The 22,200-nt window shown below is 40.1% G+C and overlaps 2 protein-coding genes across 2 annotated transcripts in view; one reads left to right on the forward strand and one right to left on the reverse strand.

The window, feature by feature from the left end:
• Positions 1-10,962, reverse strand: part of syt7b (synaptotagmin VIIb) — a gene marked incomplete at both ends in the record, with an annotated part of 88,190 nt that extends 77,228 nt beyond the window's left edge. The window contains one exon of the mRNA XM_079175736.1: positions 10,929-10,962. Within this exon, the coding sequence (XP_079031862.1) occupies positions 10,929-10,962 (34 nt within the window). The remainder of the gene's footprint in view (positions 1-10,928) is intronic.
• Positions 10,963-15,294: 4,332 nt separating this feature from the next.
• On the forward strand, positions 15,295-16,407 carry saa (serum amyloid A; the record flags this gene model as incomplete). Its single annotated transcript, XM_079185245.1, has 4 exons — positions 15,295-15,367; positions 15,465-15,564; positions 15,716-15,854; positions 16,269-16,407. The coding sequence occupies exons 2-4, from the start codon at positions 15,477-15,479 to the stop codon at positions 16,405-16,407; spliced, it is 366 nt and encodes a 121-aa protein (XP_079041371.1). The 5' UTR covers positions 15,295-15,367; positions 15,465-15,476.
• Between the last annotated feature and the right edge of the window lie 5,793 nt (positions 16,408-22,200).

The following is a 22,200-nucleotide window of genomic DNA, read 5'->3' on the forward strand; positions in this document are numbered from 1 at the left end:
GAGAGTGCTGCCATAGGTCAATAACTGGTTGCTGTTCATGCAAGAATTGGCTCTTCCGTTGTTAAATCAAAACAAATTCCTCTAAAATAAATGATACGCAGCATAATGCCCTGATTGTGAAATGAACAGACAAGATGCAGGCAAAGAACTCCGCCTTGGAGACGAGTACCAGAAAGTTTACCCCAGAGTGTATTATTGCGAATACCCTGAACTCTATTATAAAGTATAGCTGGAGTAATCCTACAGTTCCTATAATCCCTTTTTCAGGCTGAAGGCGAGCAGTGTGTCCAATCTCTGTTAAACCCTGGTCAGGAGAATAGTCACAAACACATGGTGATTCACATGTTGATAACATGTTTTATCATGTCTCACTGTGTCTGTGTGAGAGGGGTAAAAATGTCTGAGCGAAGTAGTACATGATGGGAGAACTATTGCATATTTGGCGTCTCAGCTGGCCCAGCCTTGGGCTTTTTAAAATGTATTTCTCATAGTCTAGATGAATGCCGATATATTAACTCCCCTCTTTCTTCATTCGATCTTTTCTTACTCTTCAAATCACCTCTGCTTTGCCTACTCTCCTCTCCTCTCTCCCAAATCCTCAATGGAGTGCCATCGTTGTGCTCCATCCTCCTCCATCTCTTCTCTCTCCATTCGTGGCCCACTTTCCATCAGTATAATTTAAGCATTTTGAATGCATGATGGTTTTAGATGTACAGGGAAAACAAGAAACAAAATCCCTTGAAAGCAAAGGGAAGGAAATTGAAAGAGAAAGCAGCAGAAGTGACACTGTAGCAGGAGAACATCAGCTTGACACTGATGCAGAAATTGATGCGGACGTCACACATCATTGCAAACACAGGCACACATATGCGTGAGCAAACATCATCATTAACAAAGGGATGGGATCCTCATTTTGCCAACCTGTAAACAAACACACTCATATTTCTCCATCTCATTTCCCTGCACAGGGGACACTGTATAGATAGCTGATAACAAGAATATGGCATTCATCAGTGGCAGTGTGCAGATGGTGGGCGTTTAGTTGTAATGGAAAATATGGGTGGCTTGTATCAAAAGGTTGTATGGCTCATAACAGGCTTTTAAAAGCACTTTATATTCTATATGTGCATTTATACTTTCATTTTATTTATATACAACCTTTGTCTTTTCTGTGGATCCTCAATATAGATACAATGGATACAAAACACTCTCACAGTGCTGGCCAACAGACATTAAGAGCTATGCACCAAGAGTGAGCAGACTACTGATGAGTAAACGGAGGGAAAATACATATTTGTAGTCAATGGTAATTTAGGCCTTTGCACACCAAGTCCATATATTCGTCTGAAATTGTGGCACAGTTAAAAAAATATATGATCCCACCTTGTGTCAATCTCGTTTACACACCGACTCTGAATCTTTCGTCTGTCATTATTTGGAACGGGTTCCATTTTCTGCGTACAGTATATTTAAAGCAAATGGTAATTTGTTGCACAATCAGGAAGGAAACTGATAACTGAAATGGACAGATTGGAATTCAGTGTGAGAAGTACATTTCAATGCAACTTGCTCCGAATTTTCTGAAATGAATTCACTGTCTGTGCAACAGCCTGTTCAGTCTGTTCTTTAGGAGTGAGGCTGAGTCACCTCCATGCCCCTCAGTGCCTCGGGAGAAGAACACTGCTGCAAATATTCAGCTGCTGCTAAGTGGCCCTGAGATGGACACAGCGGCCGCATGGCGACCAGGTGCTGAAGGCTGTAGCAAACATCATCCTTTGGGGCTACGTCCAAGGCTAGTCACCCTCATCCAGCCACGCAGACCACTGCTTTCATCAGTGGGGGAGAAATAAAAACATCTGTATCGCAAGGCCTCAGAGCAGAGTTAAACTGGCAGCTGAAGGTTGACGGGGGGGAGTAACTCAAATTCTCAAGTATTACAGAGTACGAACCGTCAGGTCAGACATTGTGCTTCTGTCTAAAACAGTAAGGAAGGAATTTGATGCATCTTTAGCTGCATCAGCTGATTGTTTCATAATAGGGTGGGGCAGACAAAGCAGACTCACTACAGCTAAAACAATTAATTGATTAGTCAATAGTCAATCAACAGAAATTAATTAATTTCAATTCATTACTATTATTTTTGTTTTGTTAGCATTTTTGTTTGTATTCATAATAGTTTGGCATTTCATATATTTTTCTCTCATAAATAATCTCAAGTTACTACCGGGTCAAATTCAACCCATAACACCACATTATTTATGGAACCTTTTCTTTTATAACCCCTTTAAGAAAAGGGAAAATTATCAAAATGTGCCATATTGTATTTAGTAGGCCATTGTTGAAGCCTTGTTTTGATCACAAAAAAAATGAAAGGTATGTTTCACACATCTAGACTTGAAAACAAGTCAAATTTGACCTGAACACAATCAGTCGTTTATCAAGCGACAAGACCAAGAGTGCAGCTATGCTCGAGGCTCTGTGTGGCGGTTTGTACGCACAGGAGTGCTTTGGGATAAATGCTAAGTTTAGCATGCTCACATTTACAATGCTAACATGCTAATGTTAAACAGGTATAATGTTTACCATGTTCACCATCTTAGTTTAGCACTTTAGCAAGGTGCCGCTGAGAGATATTTTATTCTGGACCAAAATAGTCGACCAACCAATAGAAGAAATAAAATCTTCTTCTGTTTTATCAGTGTAATTAGGCAAACTAATTCATTTGGCAACACTGCCAATAGAGCAACATTGACATCCCCAGAGCCAATGCCGCAAACATAACTAAAAACACCAAATACTCTGATTCCAAATTCTCCATCTCTTCAAATTTAATTGTTATTTTTATAATATTGAAAGCTGAATATCGTTGAACTGGTGATGGGCATTTGTCACTTTTTTTCGGAAAAAACATTGACTGCCGTAATTTATCCTAGCTGGAGGACAAACCGCAAATTATGGGAAGTGACTCCGTCTGACTCCCACTAACTTCATTCTGCAGCTAATCATGCATGTTTCTGCAACTGCATGACCTGTATCTCACCCTGGCTTCAACAGAAACCGACTGTAGTAAATAATGTAAGACATCATTCCCCAGGACAGCTGCCCTGAAGAAGCAAAGACCATCGACATCCCAGCGAGTGGGACATTTACTCAGCCAGGTGCTGGCAAGGTTAACGTTGATGTTTCATTCGAGGAGTATACTTGTCAATCATTTATTCTATAACTTTTTTAAAGAAAATACTTACTGAGTCTCTTCAGAACTTGAGTGAAAGTTTGCAAGAAAAGTAAAACATGGGGGATTTGTGCCAGAGCCAGCAGCATAATGGTGATGTGTGGAGGTGGACTGCAGCAGGTATACAAACAGCTCTCCCTAAAGGGTCCACAGTATGACAGACCTCCAGGACTCCTGCTCCGACCCCGGTTGATGCTGTGGTTAGGAGGTTTGATGTGCATCAGACCAAGTATAAACCTAATTAACTGCGTACTAAACATTTGTGCTACATTTAATAGTCCCTGAGAGCTTCTTTGCATTAGCTTATTTAATTATATTGCCTCTCTACTACCTGTAATGAATAATTTACCAGTCGGACATAAATGTTGTTGCCAGGAACAGGAATCCAAAACTGGATCAAATGGAAGTGCAGTGTGTCACTCAGGCATCAGTGTTTGTTAGTATTCAAATGTATAATCATAACATTTCAAAGTGACACAATGGAGAAAAGCTGGCGGGTGGATGGAGAGAGTTCGTGGAAGAAGATGAGGGTTGGTACAGTAGCAGAATTGAAAAAGAGAGGAAACGAAACAAAGGAGGAGAGAGGAAATTAAGCTTTGGGGGTGTGACAGTAACAGCAATGCAGCCTTTGAGATCATAGACGCTCTCCCATCAATACTTTTGCAAGTCCAAGACTGTTTTTGTATGTGTCTGTGCATTTACATCCTGACACTATTCTCTGTATTGGCAGGAAGAGCCTGTCTGTGTGTAGCTCTGTCTCACCATCTGTTCCTGGCTAGACTGCTGATATCTGTTCTTATAATATCCTGTTGGCTTCTTTTAGTCTAGGTAGGGTGCACACACGTCTTGTATCTGGATTGTTTCCTATCCTTTGTCGTCCATCCATCCATTGATATATCCAGCCATGAATCCTTCTCTTAAACAATTAGCTTTGTGTCCTGTTTGATAATATAGTGTTGAGGTGTTCACCAAAAATGTCCAAGACACACCTCACCCAAACCTATCTCTCTATTCCTCTATTAAAATAATGAATTCAGCAATTAATTAATTGACAAATTAAAGATTACATTTGGAACGTATTGAAACTGTGGGACTGCAGTGTACTGCAGGTGAACTTCGATACTTTCTAACACCTCTACTTTCTGCAGAGCGAGAAGCGAGACCCTAAAGCGTAACTGTTAGAATGTTCTGTGGTTTGCGCACCTGGCTGACACCTACACAATGGAAACTTCTAGGTGTTTTCACATCTAACAGACTTTTATGACTTTAAACCATAGATCTTCGTGAGCAATATCTTAAAGTGTTGTTTTGAGACTACGTTTTATTCCGCTCAATGAGCCATTATTGATTTCTTACCCATCACTAAGCTTAGTGCAATTAAAATGTATCATGATTTTACTAATGTTAAGTTGTCGACCATATATGGACCTGGAAGTTAATTAAAGATGCTCGAAGCAATAAAGTAAAAATAGGTGGATACAACAGAGACACACAGGCTTTTGGGGGCTCTTTTGGAGGGTCTTAAAGGATCTAGGTTTCTTTTTTTACGAGAATTATTGGAGATTTATTTGACATTTTGTCTTTTCATTTACTTACTTTTTACAGTATCTATTTTTATAACCTTTAATCATCTTCTTACTGTAAAAAACAAATGTTGTATTTTGTACATTCCAACCAAAGTCCAGTCTTGCTCATCTCTGAGGGTGCCTGCGTCTCCTAAAGGTAAGAGAGCTCCTCCCCTGGGATGGGCTGACAGGAGCAATGATAGGCTACAAATGTGGATAACATACCTGCTACAAGCTAGGTTAAAATGATGTTGTTCAAGCTTATGTGATTTACTAACTTGATTGGCTCAGATTATGTTGATGCTCTCCTTGTTGATCATGCATGATGTTGCATGTGAATACACATTAGCTGTTTGTGTTTTTAGTGAAGCAATAGGGGTCAGATTGGCATCTAAACTGTTAAGGCCAGGGTCCTGAAGCTGCCCTTCATAACAAAGCGAGGTTCCCAACCACACGGTGTTCCTCCTCCAGTGGTGGCCCTTAAGACAGGTCCATCCTGGAGTGCTTCCAGTCCTCCTCCGCCTATTGCACACACACAAATCCGTTGGTATCCGGCTGTCGGGGAGGCCGACTTCTTAGCCTGAAATAAGCGATACGACGGTTGCTAGTGTTACAAGTTATGCTGGCTTCGCCCCCCTAAATAGGCTGTGACAGTCTTGCGTGTAGAATTCGGGGGGTGCGTTTGTAACCTAGGTCACAGGTTACTGAACAAGCCATCTTCCAATGCCTAACCCACATTGGGAGGGGAGCTATGCTGCACACCTTTTCAACAGAGAGAGCCAAGTTGCACTCTTCTTGATGCAACAGAGCTCCCCTCTCTCAAGCATCCATTCTGGGCAGGAGTACAAACCACAAATAGCCCTCTGCCTTACTCATCCTAGAGCCTTTCAGAGTCACACAAGGCCACCGTGGGTTGAGACGGGAGTCCCAAAACAGATCTGCCTCTCCTATCCTACGTATCTACCAAAATAAGGTAATCACCACTTCAAGTCTGTTGTTGCAGACAGTGGGTATCCAGGCAGGTTTTGTTCCATCAGTGCCTTAGAAATCAACAGTCATTGCCAATCAGAGGGCCTGTGTGAATCATGACCTTATCCAAGAAGCCTGACTGTTCATTCAGCTGTTAGAAAAGCACAAGAGGCCAAAAAAGAAAAGCTATGGTGCCAATAGTACTTCAAAGATCAACTGGCGGTGTTCGCCGGTCACGTTTTTGCAACACTACACCTGACATGAAACAAAACACAGATCACATTTAGTTATGTTTTTTGTGTTTTTTTACACCCAATGTCAACATTTTTTAAAAAGGTGTCACTTCCTACAATGTCTGTGTACAGCAACTACAGTATGTTTGAGATTTGGTTCGGGTTGGACAACTAAGACATCAAAGGTTAGAACAGATCTTGGTTACAGATAATACTGTTTGGTTGGTGTACCTGTGCTGATGTGGGATGGAATCTGATCATGACTCGTGGTCGTGGGTTATATTTCTCCAGAATCTAGTCTCCCTCCTGGCTATCTCCCCCGGACCCGCGTCCTCGACGATGTCTACCAATAACAGCCTGTTGTCCCCTCGTTCGTCCCCATGCATGTAGATAAAGGCTTATTATGGGCCTGTCCCAATCCAGGACATGTAAGGGCTGTAGGTTTGTTAGTGGCCATTCTCTCTCCAACTGTTGAAGCAACAACTTTGCATTTAGAAATCAATTAAAGGATACTTAAATGTACTGTTATCGTTGTCAGCATTTTACCAAACAGAAGAGCTTGAAGAGACTCTTCCTCCCAATCCGTCTGTATTATAAAAAATGAAAAAAGGATCCAGCTATCTTCTTTCTGAGTCTTTGTCCTCTTTACTGTCTCTGTGTACAGAGTCTGGAGACCAGTGTTGCTTCACTAAGTTTACTGATTTAAAGGAATAGTGTATGTCTCTTTTTCTCTTTTGCTTCCTCTTCAAAAGTACTCACTACTGGAAGGCATAACATAGATATTCTCTCAAGATCTAGACTGCCTCTCTCTCTGCCTCTGTCTCCAATTATCTATTTTTGTCTTTCTCCACCAGCCCCCTATATCTGCCAGTAACTTTTTCAACCCACACTGTTTTTACAGTGGAAGGCTACTTTCTTGATGCATCCCGATTCCAAAATCTCTTCTCCGCCATCTCTGGCCGTCTGTTTTCCTTGCCCGTTACTTCTCATCAATAATTGCGAGGTGCAAAATAAAACCCAGACAAGATGGCAAACGGGGTCAAGCGGGAGGAGAGACAGAAGCTAGGCAGATGTAGGGAACAATTAGGATGCTGTCTTTAGCATGCTGCTGCAACAGAGTTATGTAAGAGCACAGGGTTGTCTAACCACACACCACACACACACAATACATAAATATACACTATATCTTGCAATGTGTTTGTCTGGGCCAACACAAGTTTATGATTGGCATGTAAAGAAATACAAATATGTTATTTGTATAGGAACAGATTATGTGTTTTTATATGTATTCCCTCCACAAAACAGTGAGCAGAAACTGACACGCTGAAGTTAAGGACCATCTTTTATAGACTTTTGTAAACAGCTTTCTCTTTTTTCCCAATAACTTCAAAACATCTGTATTTCTTTGTGGACTTCCTCACATTGTATTTACAACCTACTTTTTAAAATTATGCAATAAGGTTTTTGGGGGAAAATAACTTTAATAATCACTTTAATAGTGACCAACAAAAACAAGCATCACCCGACATCTCACATTTTGGTAATTTTATTTACAGATAACAGGCGGACAAATCTACTGACGTGTTTCAACATGACGCCTTCATCAGAGAAAAAAACATATTATTGTTGAGTCTTTCATTTTGAATTGTACACCATGAGGGAAAATCATTTTGACAGACTATTGCAATTGAAGAAGGTATAATTCAGCCTTCCCACAACACACAACCCCAACTCCCTCTCCATGGCACATTGTGTATGGACCCCCCCCCCCCGTCTGACTTTTCTATTCAGCCATCATTTTGATGTGATCGTCTATCATATTCGTCTTTGGTTGTAAATATGTGTTCAGCAAAGCGAGAACAGAGCAATATTTCCCTTTTCACAGCTTCAGCGTCCTGTCCCATCCCTTGAGTCTGTAAATCTAAGTGGCTTTCTCCCCAACATTGTGGCTCAGAGTTAAACAGGGAATATAAATACCTTTGTTTCAGATTTATTAATTACTGCTCTGTCTCTCTCTTCTTTCTTGCAGCTTGTCTCAAACCACTATTAAGATTGCAGCCCATTAGTTTTGAGCCATAACATAATTAAATATTTCCCTCTGAATCTAAATGCTACTAATATTAAGCAATTATCTCTGACTGTTCACCTGCCGGATTAATAATGATTCTCTATTGCACCTTGCATTGACATCTGACATTTACACCTGGGCTGCTCTGGAGAGATTACAACAACACTGCGGGAGGACCTCGACAAACCAACCTTAGAATACTACAACTCTACGAAACACATCTCTGCCTATGCTCCACAATGCAGTTATTCCTCTCATTCATCACACATTTTTCATGGAGATACAAATGACTGTGCTCCTCTAAAGAAATGCATATTAAGACCCTGTTGATTGCAGGTGATGTATTCTGTTCCCTAGCTTCATGTTACATTACATAAACATCACCCCAATGAGTTCCACACAGTGCAGTTTGCGGACTCTAAAATAAAGTACTGGTCTCTTATTGGCACTCTGTATCGGCAACTCAGAGGTTGAGGTATCAGAATCGATATCCAGAGAGAAAATGTTTAATCTGTGCCTCCTTGTTCTGCTTTGTCACTGCACCGTGTGCCGCTCAATAAGGAGTTGCCTCAGTGTTGAGTTGAAACAGCTCATTTGTATTTTTTGAGCCAACAGGTGCTTAGAGAATCAGGATTTTACTCAGAAACTTAAACCTACACAAACACACTTATCTGGCTGATCAAAACATATTCACAGGAATCAAAGTTTGAATGATGGCTTCCTGTTTAGCTCGCATCACAAATCAATCTCACAAGAGAGCTGGTGGTGTCTTAATGAACCTCCAGATTCATAGTTAGGCAAATAGGTTTTTAACATAATTATGAATATTTCAGGAAACAAACCCTTTATGCTTTCCTGAAATTATTGGTGAAATTGTCTCTGGAGGTACATTTCTTAAACATATTTCCATGTTAGACTATCTCAATCTACTGCAACATGACAATTCAAGCTAGAGGCTGGGTCAAATCATTTATTCGTGATGAATCCGAGCTATTGATATGATTCATTTTGACACAGTAGACGGTCTTAAAGCATAAAACTCTGTTTCAGTTAAGGGTTTTCTGTAAGGCTGTAGCCTTGCAGAACATTAACGATCATCAGGCATCTTTAAAATGTCACACACGGTAAGTTACACTGTTAGAACAGCTGTTTGTCAGAGCTACAGATTTACAGGTTAAAGATAAAACAGTTGGCTGGCCTCCTCTTGGCTCAGAGCTTTTCACGATTACTGTTTGCTTTTGTTTCACCATCATGTCAGTTTGATGGCAGACATTTACTTGGTGAAATAATTGTATCTAATTTGGAATGAAGGTTTACCAGAGTATGGTAATGTGAGCATTTGTAAATCCTAAAAATATTAATATCAGCAGTTTATCATATGCATTTTAATGATTTACTGTATAATCCTTAATATTTCATTAATATGCTGTATGTTGTTGCTCTACTTTTTAACCTGCCGGGGATGAATACAATTATTTAATCCAATCAATTTATTGAGGAAATGTGTCCTGGAATTTCTACTATTGGCTGCTTTAATGCTGCAATTTCTGTTGAATTTACACACACACATACACACACACACACACACACACACACACACACACACACACCTGTCATGTAATCATAAAATCACTTCTAGTTGCAGGTGGTGACTCATCTTTTGTCCCTGGTGAAACCATATCTGGCGACGAAGTCGTAAGACATTTTGGATGAGGGATGATGCAGAGTGCCACTGTGCAGGGCACCACTCACTACATGGGGAACTCCTCTCTGAACAGCATGCTTTGCAGCTGGTAAAAAACAAAGATATTAGCCGACCATAAATGCTGCACATAAAAACTGAAATGTTGTATTCCCTTGCCAGCATTATTACATCATTATCAGCATGCTTCTCAGTGGTGAGGAAAAGAGTTTGTAGAGAGATTTCTAACACTTAGAGTGTGGAATAGTCTTCTTACTATTTTGACTATAAGAAACTGTGATTCTGTCCAGAACTGCACCACTGATGTGCCGCTTATTTTACATTTGCACTTACATTTGGAGAGTTTTGGAACATTACATCCAACAAATTGTTGAATCTCATACAAGTGTGCAGGTTGAGCAGTGCAGGTGATGTTTATGCTGTACATAGATTTATGCTTAACTCGCTCCATGTGGGTGTGGTGAACACAAGATAAGTTCTATTGTTGTTTATTGAACAATGCACAATAAGACACAGGCTGCGTCAAGTCGACAGACATTCAGAGGCAAATCTCCTTCAGCATCAGGTGTTAGTCAGTGACCTCGACTTCAGTTCAAAGATTGGGAGTAAAAATATTCGGCACGGCTCTGGCAGAGGCATCAGAAGCTATTTACTCCATCATTACTATACTGATGGAGGGGGCTCGTGTCATTACACACCGTCTGCTCTCTAATTCTCCCCTCCGACCACATCGGAGGACACATATCCGTGGCGACTCAATTATAGACAACAGTAGCCTCCGAAACGCACCTCGTCGCTACACCAACACGGCGCGCTGCTCGTCATTATGACCGGGAATGGATGACCTTGTGCATTTTACGCTCAGGTCACCTCGTGCTAAAAAAGACCGAATCGTGCACAACAAGTGCTCAAGTCTCTCTCACAGACAGCCAACACATTGCCACCTTGGGTGTATGCAACAGCCCTTCTCGCTTCTCGCATGCAAGGCTTTTTGGTGAAAAGCAGACAGGCAATAACAGAACCATGAGAGCAGTGACCATCGGCTTGTTGGAATGACCCCCAGCATCATTACTTGATATGGCACACTCAAGGGCATCTGGAAACCAACAGAGTCTGGATTAAAACCATCCACCGATGGCCGCGGAAATCTTTTGCTCACCTTTGCTGTTATCTTCTTCTCTGTTGAGATGCATGGCTCTTCGTACTGTGTACTCACATAGGCTGTCTTGGTTTCTTGTCGCAAAGCTGTGCTCTTTTCCAAAGAGTCCTCAAGATAAACTCTTATTCCAATTTCTGGATTTGCGGTCTTTGCATGCGCGTTTATAGTCTTGTTCGGCTGGCACGCACGGACGCGCTTGCACTTGTGCGTCCTCCACCCCTTGTTGTGCTGGATGGAGCAGGTAGTCTAGGTGATGTTGGGGGTCTCTCTCTCTCTCTCTCTCTCTCTCTCTCTCTCTCTCTCTCTCTCTCTCTCACTCACTTTCTCCCTCTGTCTGTGTCCGTCTCTTTTTTCTCTCTCAGCCCAGAGTCGCTCAAAGGGATGGCCACAGCAAATGTTCTAGGGAGGAGACGGTGGGCAGACGGGCGGGGTGACGTGAAGTAAGTCGGTAGGAGGTCGTCTACGAATCCGTGCGCACTCAGTGTTGTAGACCGTTTCATCGGAGAAGAGACATTTTGACGCCATAACTAAACTAAACATTGATGAGCAGCTCATGATGACAAATGAACGTAAATAAATGGGGACTTTCAAATGCATCATTTGTTTTTTTAAATTTAGGCCATTATGGCTCATATTTATTAAAAAAAACAGCTTTTCTAGCCCTTTTTGATAATGGTGGTATGACAGACAGCCGATTCTACTCAAGTATTAAAACTGCCGCTGCTCCGAAAGAAGCGCAGGTGAAAGCAAATATTGAGAAATCGCTCGTAATGTGAGCAGAAATGGAATGAATGTCATATTTTTCACCATCAGTCCTGATCTTCAATCATCCTTACACCGGTTCTTACACTGTGGAATCAACAATCTCGGCGATTCACATGTGCATCTCTGCATATACATTTTTTTTACACACAACCTGCCGAAGTTAGCCTCCACGTTTCCTCTCTCTTGCTCACGTGCTGAGCCTCTATCAAGCTTTTCTCGTGTCACGAGCTGTCTGTCCGCTGTCATTATGAACCATCATGCCATTACAGCCGATGGGCCCATACAGTCGATAAGGCACATTGACTCACCATTCACGTTCGCCCAGAGCCATGCGCGTATCATGGCTCACTGGCGGTCTCTAGTGTTACACATCAACCAGTGGCAGTCTGCTGGGTGCTGATTGGGGATGATGCCCCCCCACCCACACTCCATAGTCTGTTAAATATGTAATACAGTCCAGTTCAAAGTTAGTGCTAGTTTTTAAAACTTGCGTGTTTATATCGTTTGACTAATACAATTTACAATAAGTAGGCTATGTGTTTCACTAGCAGTGAAAATAAAATGGCACTTGCTTATAAGATTGTTGAGGTCTGCTGGTAACTGATGCAATTGTATACTGAAACAAAACCATCACTTTTTTAAACATCTTTCTACTGTATTGCCTACAACGTCTATCGCTGTTGCCTGTGGTTTCTGCATTTCCCATTGAAGGAGTAGGGAGCTTTTTGTTGTCCAAATAGGGTCTAAGAATAGAGGGTGTCACGTGGTACACATTGTAAACTGCTTTGAGGCAAATTTGTACCAAAATAAAAATGTTGTAGCTTGACTTGATTTATTTTTGCATTGTAAATAACTTGCTAACTAAGCTCTGGAATATGACACCAAGCTTAATTCTTATTGGAACAACCTTCTTCTTGATACAAGTACATTTAAAAACAACTGTATGAGGTTACATTACATAAGATCTTGGTTAATCATCTATGCACTTTTATCATAGGAAAAGTCCATAGCAACATGCTTTGTGTATGTCTCTATCTCAGAGTGACTTTGCCGGACTGTCGAACAATTGATTTCAGGGAGAGAAAACACCCCTAATAGGGATTATTGTACTTGATGGTTTAGTACCAGTTCAGTGCTCTGCTGGGTTGAGTCTTTGTTCCTTTGTTCTACCTCTCAGTTTCTGTCTGGCACCTCTCTTGTGATATCACCCCTGACATCTTGTGTGTTTTTATGTATCTGTGTAAAGCAGATTGTCTTCCAGTATAGCCTCCCTCGTTCTATTTCATGACAAGTGAGGAATCTGTTTAATCTATTGCATCCACAGAGCATTAATTCCTGAAAACTGATGCTCTCTCTATGTCTCAGACATATGACACACTCTGCTTTTCCTGTTCCAGGCTTCTCATTGCATCAGCTCTCTTCCTCACCCTCACTTTTTCCTCACACAATCTTTGTGATTCATATTTATTCGCCTGTCACATTGTCTTCTCTGAGCTCAAAACAACGCATTCATCAACACAACTTGAGCATGCTTTAATCCTCCAGGGGTTTTCAGTGACGTGATTGCGTAATTTCTTCACAAATATTTGCTCAGTGTGTGGGATTTTGTTTTAGTTCAAACTATAACAGAGAGGTTCATGAGCACTCACATATTCCAGGTACTTTTAAAGCCATTATATCACAATCAACTTCATTATTGTTACAAGCATTAAAGCAGCTGAGCAAGTGCACAGCAGCCTTGGGAATAATGAGCTGTATTTCTTTGCAGCACATATGCCTCATCAAACAGGTGGCCCAACAAATATGAGAGCATATATTATTTTATATATCATTGTTAAGCTTAGATGCTCAATATAGTGTAACATGTATTTCCATCTTCACACCAGATCAAGACATTCAAAGTGCCCAAACCAGTTTTATTTTGAGAGCGTCATCACATCTTCATTCAAACTCTGACAGATTATCTGCAATTCATACCCACATATGGAAAACAACCTTTGACCCGTCTCACCCAAAAAACACTTCTGTTGTATTCTATGGAGGTCTAAATGATGTCATGAGATGCTCTAAAGGCCAGTGAAGTCTCTGCCTCGTTGGATAAATAGCATAATCTTTTTGGGAATCGCAAGCTTTCTCTTATTATGCTTTTTTTTAATTATTTGACGATAAAAAGCAATGCAATGTATTCCATAAATAGAAATGTTCTATTTCTCTTCTCCTGATGAATCAAAAAGAAAGGATTTGACAGGTGACACATTGGTGCAAATACAGCACAATGAACTTGCGGTGATAAAGAATATATGAGCACGGTTTTCAATTACACACAATCGGCACAACAAGAAAGATCATTGAAGAATGTGAATTAAATGGTTTTGGTGCAGTAAAATGAAAATACTTTTTTGGCGTTTTGTTGTGCCGTGAGCCATCGACAATAAAAGTATTTAACAAGTCTGCCATGTGTCACAAACAAAATACGTAGAGGTGATATGTATGATATAGGATCTGAGATATGTGGAGGAAATTTACACTGTTAACCATTGTTCCACTGCAGAGCTGCGCTTTACAATACTCATTTCCATACGGTCTGCTAATATAATTCTAAATATAAATAAACCAAAATTCCAAATACCCTGTAACATTAAATCTTCATTAAATTCAGGTCACCAACATGGTTTTTGGTTGGCGAAACTGTGGGAAAGAAAAATCATACAAATGCAGAGGTATTTCAACCATCAAGCCAAAGCTGTCAGACAAGAGCTTGTTCTCTGATGAAAAGAAAATCACTGTTTAAAAGCTCAGGGAGCTGGTTCAACATCACAGCTGCACAAAGGGAAGTTTCAGTGAGGGTGTGATAAGAGGCTTACAGAGTACAGACAGGTCAGTGCTGTCAATCAAGCTACAGTTTCAGTGGGCTAGTGAAGGATCATGATGGTTGGACATCTCTTCCATGACACTTGTATATTCAGAGGTGCTAAACAAAACATACCACAGACTCTTTTATACAAGAACAAGTTCAACGGTTCATATAATGTCATCAACATTGATATCGTTCAACATGATGATATCTTGTATGTAATATGTCTTTCTCTAAATATTTGTTCCTTCTTACAAAAAGTCCTTGGGTTCAACTTTAGATTTTAGGACCATACTTATGTTTCAGTTTTCTAGATGAAAGTATTCATTGCGCCCCCAAACTATAATTGTTTATCAAATGTTTTATATACACACAACAGCAACAAAAGCAAAAACTGCAGTAGTGGCAACAACACTAATTACTTTTTTGTAGCAATTTTCTTGTAAAAGTCCCAAATGTTTTAAATTAATAGGACAACATAAACAAAAGGGATCAAAAACGGTCAAAATATGAGACAAATATAAAAAAGAGATATTGTAACATATTCATTTTCTGATTTGTCATGACATGCAGCAAAAAAACCTCTTCCACCTTTTTGTTTACATAAAGCTTGCTGTTGTCCCTGCCTTTGCACAACTCTGGAATGTCCACAGTGTGTAACCGGCCCTCAAATGGGTAGAAATGTTCACTATTGAGAAATCCTAAAACTCAGCTTGTTTCAGAGTAGAATATAAGTCAGTCCGATCAGTGGAGTCCTCACTCATGATACTCTAGAGTAGAATCTATCAAGAGTCACTCTAAACTCTGCAGGAACGGCAAAGTAAGTTTGAAAGACCTGAACAATATAAATGTATGTATATTATGTTGTGTTTAAAGGTGAACTATATGTTATTTTTGTTTGTTTGTTTTCCTTTTAGACATCTATCACCATGAAGTTGCTTCTGGCAGGGATTGTTCTGATCCTAATTGTGGAAGCCAATGCCGACTGGTACAACTTTCCTGCTGAAGCCCTTTACGGTTAGAAATATGACCCTTCTAACATAGCCACAAGAACAATGTGTTTGGTTGTATTCCATATGTCCGGATGACGTGTTTTAGCAATGACAATGACATGAATATTTGTGAATTCTCTCATTAATTTTATTAAACTGTCTTCTGTCCTGATCAGGAGCTCGTGATATGGCGCGAGCATACACTGATATGGTGGAGGCCAACTATCAGGAGTCGGACAAATACTTTCATGCCAGAGGAAACGCTGACGCTGCCCAGAGAGGAGAGGGGGGCAAGTGGGCCGCTGAGGTTATCAGGTGAGGAGTGAGAGCAGCAAGAGTAGGAAAGCATTATCTGCTTTTACATTGTTGGCTGTTGCATATTAGTTTTCTTCTCAAAAAGAAATGCAGATGGATCTAAGAGAATTGTTCTACATTCTTATTGGTGTTTGGTAAATTGTAAAGTATCTCAGGGATAATTTTTCGGCTCTTTCTTAAATGCTATCAGCTCACACAATTCAAAAGGCATTATATGTTGTTATTTCTATGCAGATGGAAAACAGATCTTTGTATCAAACATTGTATAAATTATTAATATCACCTGATTAAGCAATCTGCAGGCCTACCTTAATGAGGCTTCAACCTTTTACAGCACTTTGTAAGTAGGTTTTTAAAAGTACTTGTTCTGTCATCTGCTCGTGCTGATATTTTTTGTTTATTTTCTGATCTCAGTAATGCCAGAGAGTGGGTGCAAGAAATAACAGGTCACGGTTCTGAGGACTCTGCTGCTGATCAGAAGGCAAATGTGCATGGGCGCAGTGGAGGAGATCCCAACGATTACAGGCCACAAGGACTTCCTGCAAAGTATTAGTATGAAAGACATTGACATCAATTAATAATAAAACAAATGATTGAAACATCTAGTGTTGGAGTTATTGATATGCCGACACAGTATACAGTGTTTTACACAACACGCAATTTACAATTGAGATTTTCTTTCGTCATGGGATTTAACCCTGTTTACTGTCCTGCCTGTTTGTTGTTACCGTACACCTCTGATCTCATGTCTCTTAACCACTAGTCATCATTACTGCAAAAAAGAATGTGTTCTCAGATAACTGATTAAATACTCTTTTTTGTTTTAATTTGCCCACATCAGAAACCGTTTCTGACCCAGCCCAAACTTGCAAGAAGATTAGAGAATAAATTATCTGAGTATAGGTTCATTCTTTGCAGAGGCAGTTCACAGAGAGATCCCCCCGGGCTGCTATAAGAGCTGTATGTTAATGTAAATTAGCATATTAATATATAAAGTCCAATATAATGACTCCAATATCACTTCTTCATTGTTCTATCTCCCAGAGAAAAAAAAAGGCTCTGAAAAGATGATTGAATAAACATAATGCAGCACTAACATCATGAATTGACACTGGGCAGTAATAAATAACATAATTCAACGATAAACACAGAAATTATAATAACTTTCTGTCGCAAACCTCTGCTTAAACATACTGTGTGTGTATATATATATATACCTGTGTGTGTGTGTGTATATATATATACATCACTATGTTGTCAGATGGATGGGCTGTGTATCACTAATAGAGTTGGATACTATTCTTTTTTCGTGGTAATATTAACCTTTCTGCAATTAAAAAAATATTAAATTTTTTTATGAATATCCCTCCTCTACACATTTGAGCATTTTTGACTTGATTGAAAGATCAAAATTATTTTGTTTTATTTTTTTGAAAATGTAGCATGATAAGCGATTATTTGTTGGTGAAATAATCTTGCCTTTCAAAGGGGATTAAGTCTGGCTCTCTGATGCATTGTGGATTTAATGTGCCAGATTTCATCGGTGTCCCTCAGTGATCGAGCTATTAGAGCTTCATTCAGCTGTAATGTTAAGACATGACCACTCAGTGGCAGCGCTGTCCTGCTATCCATGACTTCAGAGGCTGAGGTGCTTCAGAGGAAATCTTCCTTTTCATTTAATTTATAAATTTGTTTTAATATATACCGTATTTAATCTCAGAAGGAAAAACACAATCTAGCCCAATGCTCTATTGTAGTTGATACAGTTACGCCAAAATGAAACAGGTTATTCTGAATAATACACAATACTCAGAAGACATTTTTCTTTTTCCTCAGAAGAAGGAATAAACCCTTTGATCACTTTTTTCTGCATTTTAAAATGTAATATCTCAGCATCACAAATTAAATTCCATTCAACTCTATTGTGAATAGAGAAGTGTGAGCTGCATATCTCAGAGCCTGCTGCAGACACTAGAGGTGAGAATACTTGTTTATCTGTAACTTTTTGTGGACTGATTGCTTGAAGAATCATTTTACAAGACTTGCCACTGATTTAAAGACATATTTTAGGAGTTAGGCCAAGATGGTAGCGAGGAGGTGGCATAATGAATATAAGATGTTTGTTCTGAGTATATCATATATTTTCATAATTTTGTATTACTTATATACACATATATATGGCAATACAGCATTAATATGTTTTCTTTGCCAAGTAGTTTAGAAATGAGTCATTTCCGGCTGCCATCTGTGTTTGGTGTAGGTTAAGGGGCGATATTGCTTGGTAAAAACGTTTTTGTGTACCATACAGTTTTCTTTGTTCACATGACCGAGTCTTTAAAAAATATTTAATAGAAATGTATTCAACAATGTGGTGAGTAATTTGCAGGACTTATGAAAGTTTGGCACGTAGTTAGCATACATCTTAAAATGCATGGGCTCTTATTTAGTTAATGTTAGCTATCAACTTAAGCTAGTTGGCTAATCATCTAGCTAATGCCAACGTACGTAAACGTCTGTGCAGCACGGTTAACCTACTACGTGTTAATTCATATGTCAAGTACGTGCGGCAGAAACAAAAAGAACAACAGCGTCTTTAATGTTGTTAAACAGCCGGAATAGTGGTCTTCGTAACGGCTGTGGTAACGGATTACTCTGTGTCCATGTAACGTTAACGCACGAGCTCGCGCTGATCGGGTGGGGTAGCTGGCTCTCGCGCAGGGTTGTATTCACAGATCAGACAACCGCAGTGGGTTCGTTATGTTTTATACTCGTTCCGGGGCGGCGCTGTCAGGCAACCGTGCTCCTTACGCTTTCTGTCGGTGAAACACGCACTGAGTGATGCGAGACCTGCCAGCACCATCCCTCACAAAACCCCAAAGGAGGTGACTTGATCAGCATATGACATTCTGCAGGTAAGACCTTATTCTTTATTAATCGTCGGTAAACATCGATAAGCCCCGCTCTGCCAGCGAGGCTGTAGTACTCGTCCTCCAAGGCATCCGGAGGAGCGGTGGGTGGATGCTGATTTGCTCAGCCTGTGGATTTGTCCTCAGCATCAGTGTTAACAACAGGGCGGTGAGCTCTGACCGACAACGTTTCTTGTTCTTTAGAAGTCTAGCACGTTATACAGGATATATGTAACTCAAATGATAAGATAGTGGTATTGTGGACGACTGTACACACCTATTGCTACAATGATCGGTGATTCATCCATGCGCAGCTTAGTCTACGCCTAAAATGATCGATTGTAGTTATATTGCTTTAGTCCTTTTAGTGTGTCATGAGATGTGGAAGGTCATTCATTTCTAGGTGTACGTAATGGTCCAATTCCTTTCCTTTTATCCTCGTTTTATTAAACGGCACCTTTGGCATGTGGATGCTCCTCGGAGTTCTCTTTGTGGAAATGGCAAATTCAACACCGATATCTACTTATTTTCTTTAATTTACTCTCTATTGCCCCATACATTCAGTCCCTGCCATCCACGGTGCTGCTAGATTAAAGTTATGAACTGTGTGAGGTGCATTTCACGAGTCCACCACATTAGCCTCTGCAGGAAATACAAGTTAGTTGTTTGAGGGATAACCATTATGTAATGTAGGTATATGTGAAGTCTATATTTGGTGGTGGACTTTGGTGCCCGCTGTGTACCAATCTGTGCCAGTCCCGGCCAAAGGGGGAGGGCAGCTGCCGGCAGGCGTCGTGTGTGGCTGGTCATTGTTCAGGGCGAGCAGGGGACAGACTCACAAGGTCTGCGTTGCAATTATATATCCGAAGCTTCTATCCTCCCGGTCATGCAGAATGCATTTCAGTAGCCATCGTCCACTTGTATGATATCTTTGGGCTGTCCGATGTTTAAAGTACAAGTGTTGTTTTGTTGGTTTCTCTCACAAAAGCAATATTGTCCCTGGAGTTAACATCACTGTGGAATATATGTTAAACTGCATTAGGTTACAGTGGTTCAAGTTTTGCTTTGATACAGCAATATTTAAATATTTGAACACTTCCATTTAATATTTGGATTACATGTGTCACTTCTATTCTGCTAAAATGAAGTCAGAAGTAAACATTTGGATTGTCGGTTGCTGAGAAAAAAAAATACAAATTCCATATTTATTGAACCTCTGTACAGATGATAACATAAAAAAAACATGTTGCCAAAAAAAAAAGACAATCACTCCCATCTTAGGTGTTATAATTGATCTACTAATCTGAATTTGTGTATTGTCACTCGTGACAGACATTCAGACGTAAACAACGTGGTTGACAGTGGGACAGAATAAAGATGGAAGAAAGGGCTTGTACCGCGGGGAGTGGAGAACAGAGGGAGAACAATGGCTGTTTTGCAGCCGAGGAAGAGGGTGATGACCAGCGCTATGGAGGAGACTAATGCTTGGCCATTAGAGAAAGTGAGAGGTCCCTGGAGAGCCATGATATCAACCTTATAAGGCCTTGGAGAATGCCCCCATGTTTGCGATGTTGAAAGTGGGGATACAAAGTTTTCATTTCATACCTTTCCTTTATGTCTGTGCTCACTTCCTCTGCACTGGCCTCTCTTTCACTCCACTGCTTTGTCTCACCATCTCTGTAGCCTAGGATACTGTATTTTTCTGTATAGCACTGAAGGACAAACACCCTCCCTGCAGCCTGCTGGGATCTTATTGCTGCTGCATCTGGAGGATACTAAATTGGACCCCGGGGGAGGAAAATAATAGGACATCAACCTCCAGCCCTGCTGCACTAATTATTAAAGATAATAACTGTTTGGAAATGTGTGATTAAATCATTAGCCTATCAAGACAATTGATCTAAACACACTTGTTACAAGATTTGGCTAAACAACATTATTCCTTTAGCTGCCTTTGCACTGCGGATGGCAGTGCCACAGGGAAATTACTCCATATGTTACTCCATATTATCTTCTTAAAAGCGTTGCTCTGTAAGCTATGGATTTCATATACTCAACGTTTACAATCTCGACTCTGTTCATAACATCGGTGTGGGCGGAGGTACAATAACACACTATTTTGCCCTTCAGCAATAACAAAAGGTAATAAAACCCCGTAGATAGGGCTACAAGGTGGGTGTTCATCTTCATGTTGCATAAACTGATTTATGAGTCTTTTGTGAGAGAAGTGGTGTTGTTACTGACAACTGTGTTGCTGCATGAAGAAAAGCTTTGTGTGAGCAATTAGAGCAAGCAAACTGCTGTTCAACACAGGATTTAGCATGAAGAAGGTGGACAAAGGAACTGATGCTGTTTTGACTATGGTCGACTGTAGGGATGCATCTGATTCATATTGTTCTTACAGATTAAAATGTTGATTGTTAGTTTAATCCTTATCAAATAATCTTATCAAAGTGCTTGTTTAATTGCACAAACACCCAAAATACTTTCTTTGTCCTGAGTTGCTCCATTATTCACCGTCTGTACAGGATTTATCTCCAGATGACATCATCACTACAGTCAGTATCTCTGCAGCTTCACAAACCAACACTGAGCTGTACAATAATATAAAAATCAGATGCATATGAATCACATTTATGAATGTATATTTACTGTTGCTGAGTGGTATTGAGTTTGACTCACTTAAATGTTTCTTCTGGAACAAAAGCTCTAATATTCTTTCAGAAATCAACCTGTTTGTCGATCACACTGTCTCTGTTGAGTCAGATGGGTTCGGATGCAGATACAATAAAAATCTGAACATCTTTAGAAGATTGTGCAGCCTTACCAGAGATATTTGCTCTTTAAGTACTATGTGGCTTTTTGTTGCCGTCAGCAATATCAAGCTGAATTCAGAATAAAACCTCGGCAAAAACGTTGTTATGGCCAGCTGGAGTGGTCAATAGCAAGAAAGAATTTAGAGCTGACAGAAGCATTTCACCTCTACATGGACCAATTGAAAATGTGCTGAACCTTTCAGTCCATACTGATTGTGTTTCATAAGATTATATAAAAAAGCACTGTAACGTAATATACCTACAGGGTATGTTCTTCGACTCATCATCCTTAAACTGCACAGCTTTGCTGGTTGTTCAGTTTGCACTGTAAGGACTTCAGTCTTCTGGGTGTCGGCTTGCCATCAAATATTGATTTAGCTTTTTCCTCAGAGTTTAGAGACTAATCATAGTTCCCTGTTCATCAAAAGAGGGTATGGTTTTAAGTTTACTCGTGGGCTTGATTACAGCATCAAAGCTTAGTCAATTGAAAGTGACTCACCGTCCCATATCAGCTGATGATGTCGCTCCTAAGAAATATTGACATCACAAGTTCAATTTGACATCCATCTTCCAAGTTGATCATTGTTAGGCACCAATCAATAAAGCCACGATCGGTCTTGAGAC

The sequence above is a fragment of the Pholis gunnellus genome (assembly GCF_910591455.1).
Source record: "Pholis gunnellus genome assembly, chromosome: 1".
In the NCBI taxonomy this organism is placed as follows: domain Eukaryota; kingdom Metazoa; phylum Chordata; class Actinopteri; order Perciformes; family Pholidae; genus Pholis; species Pholis gunnellus.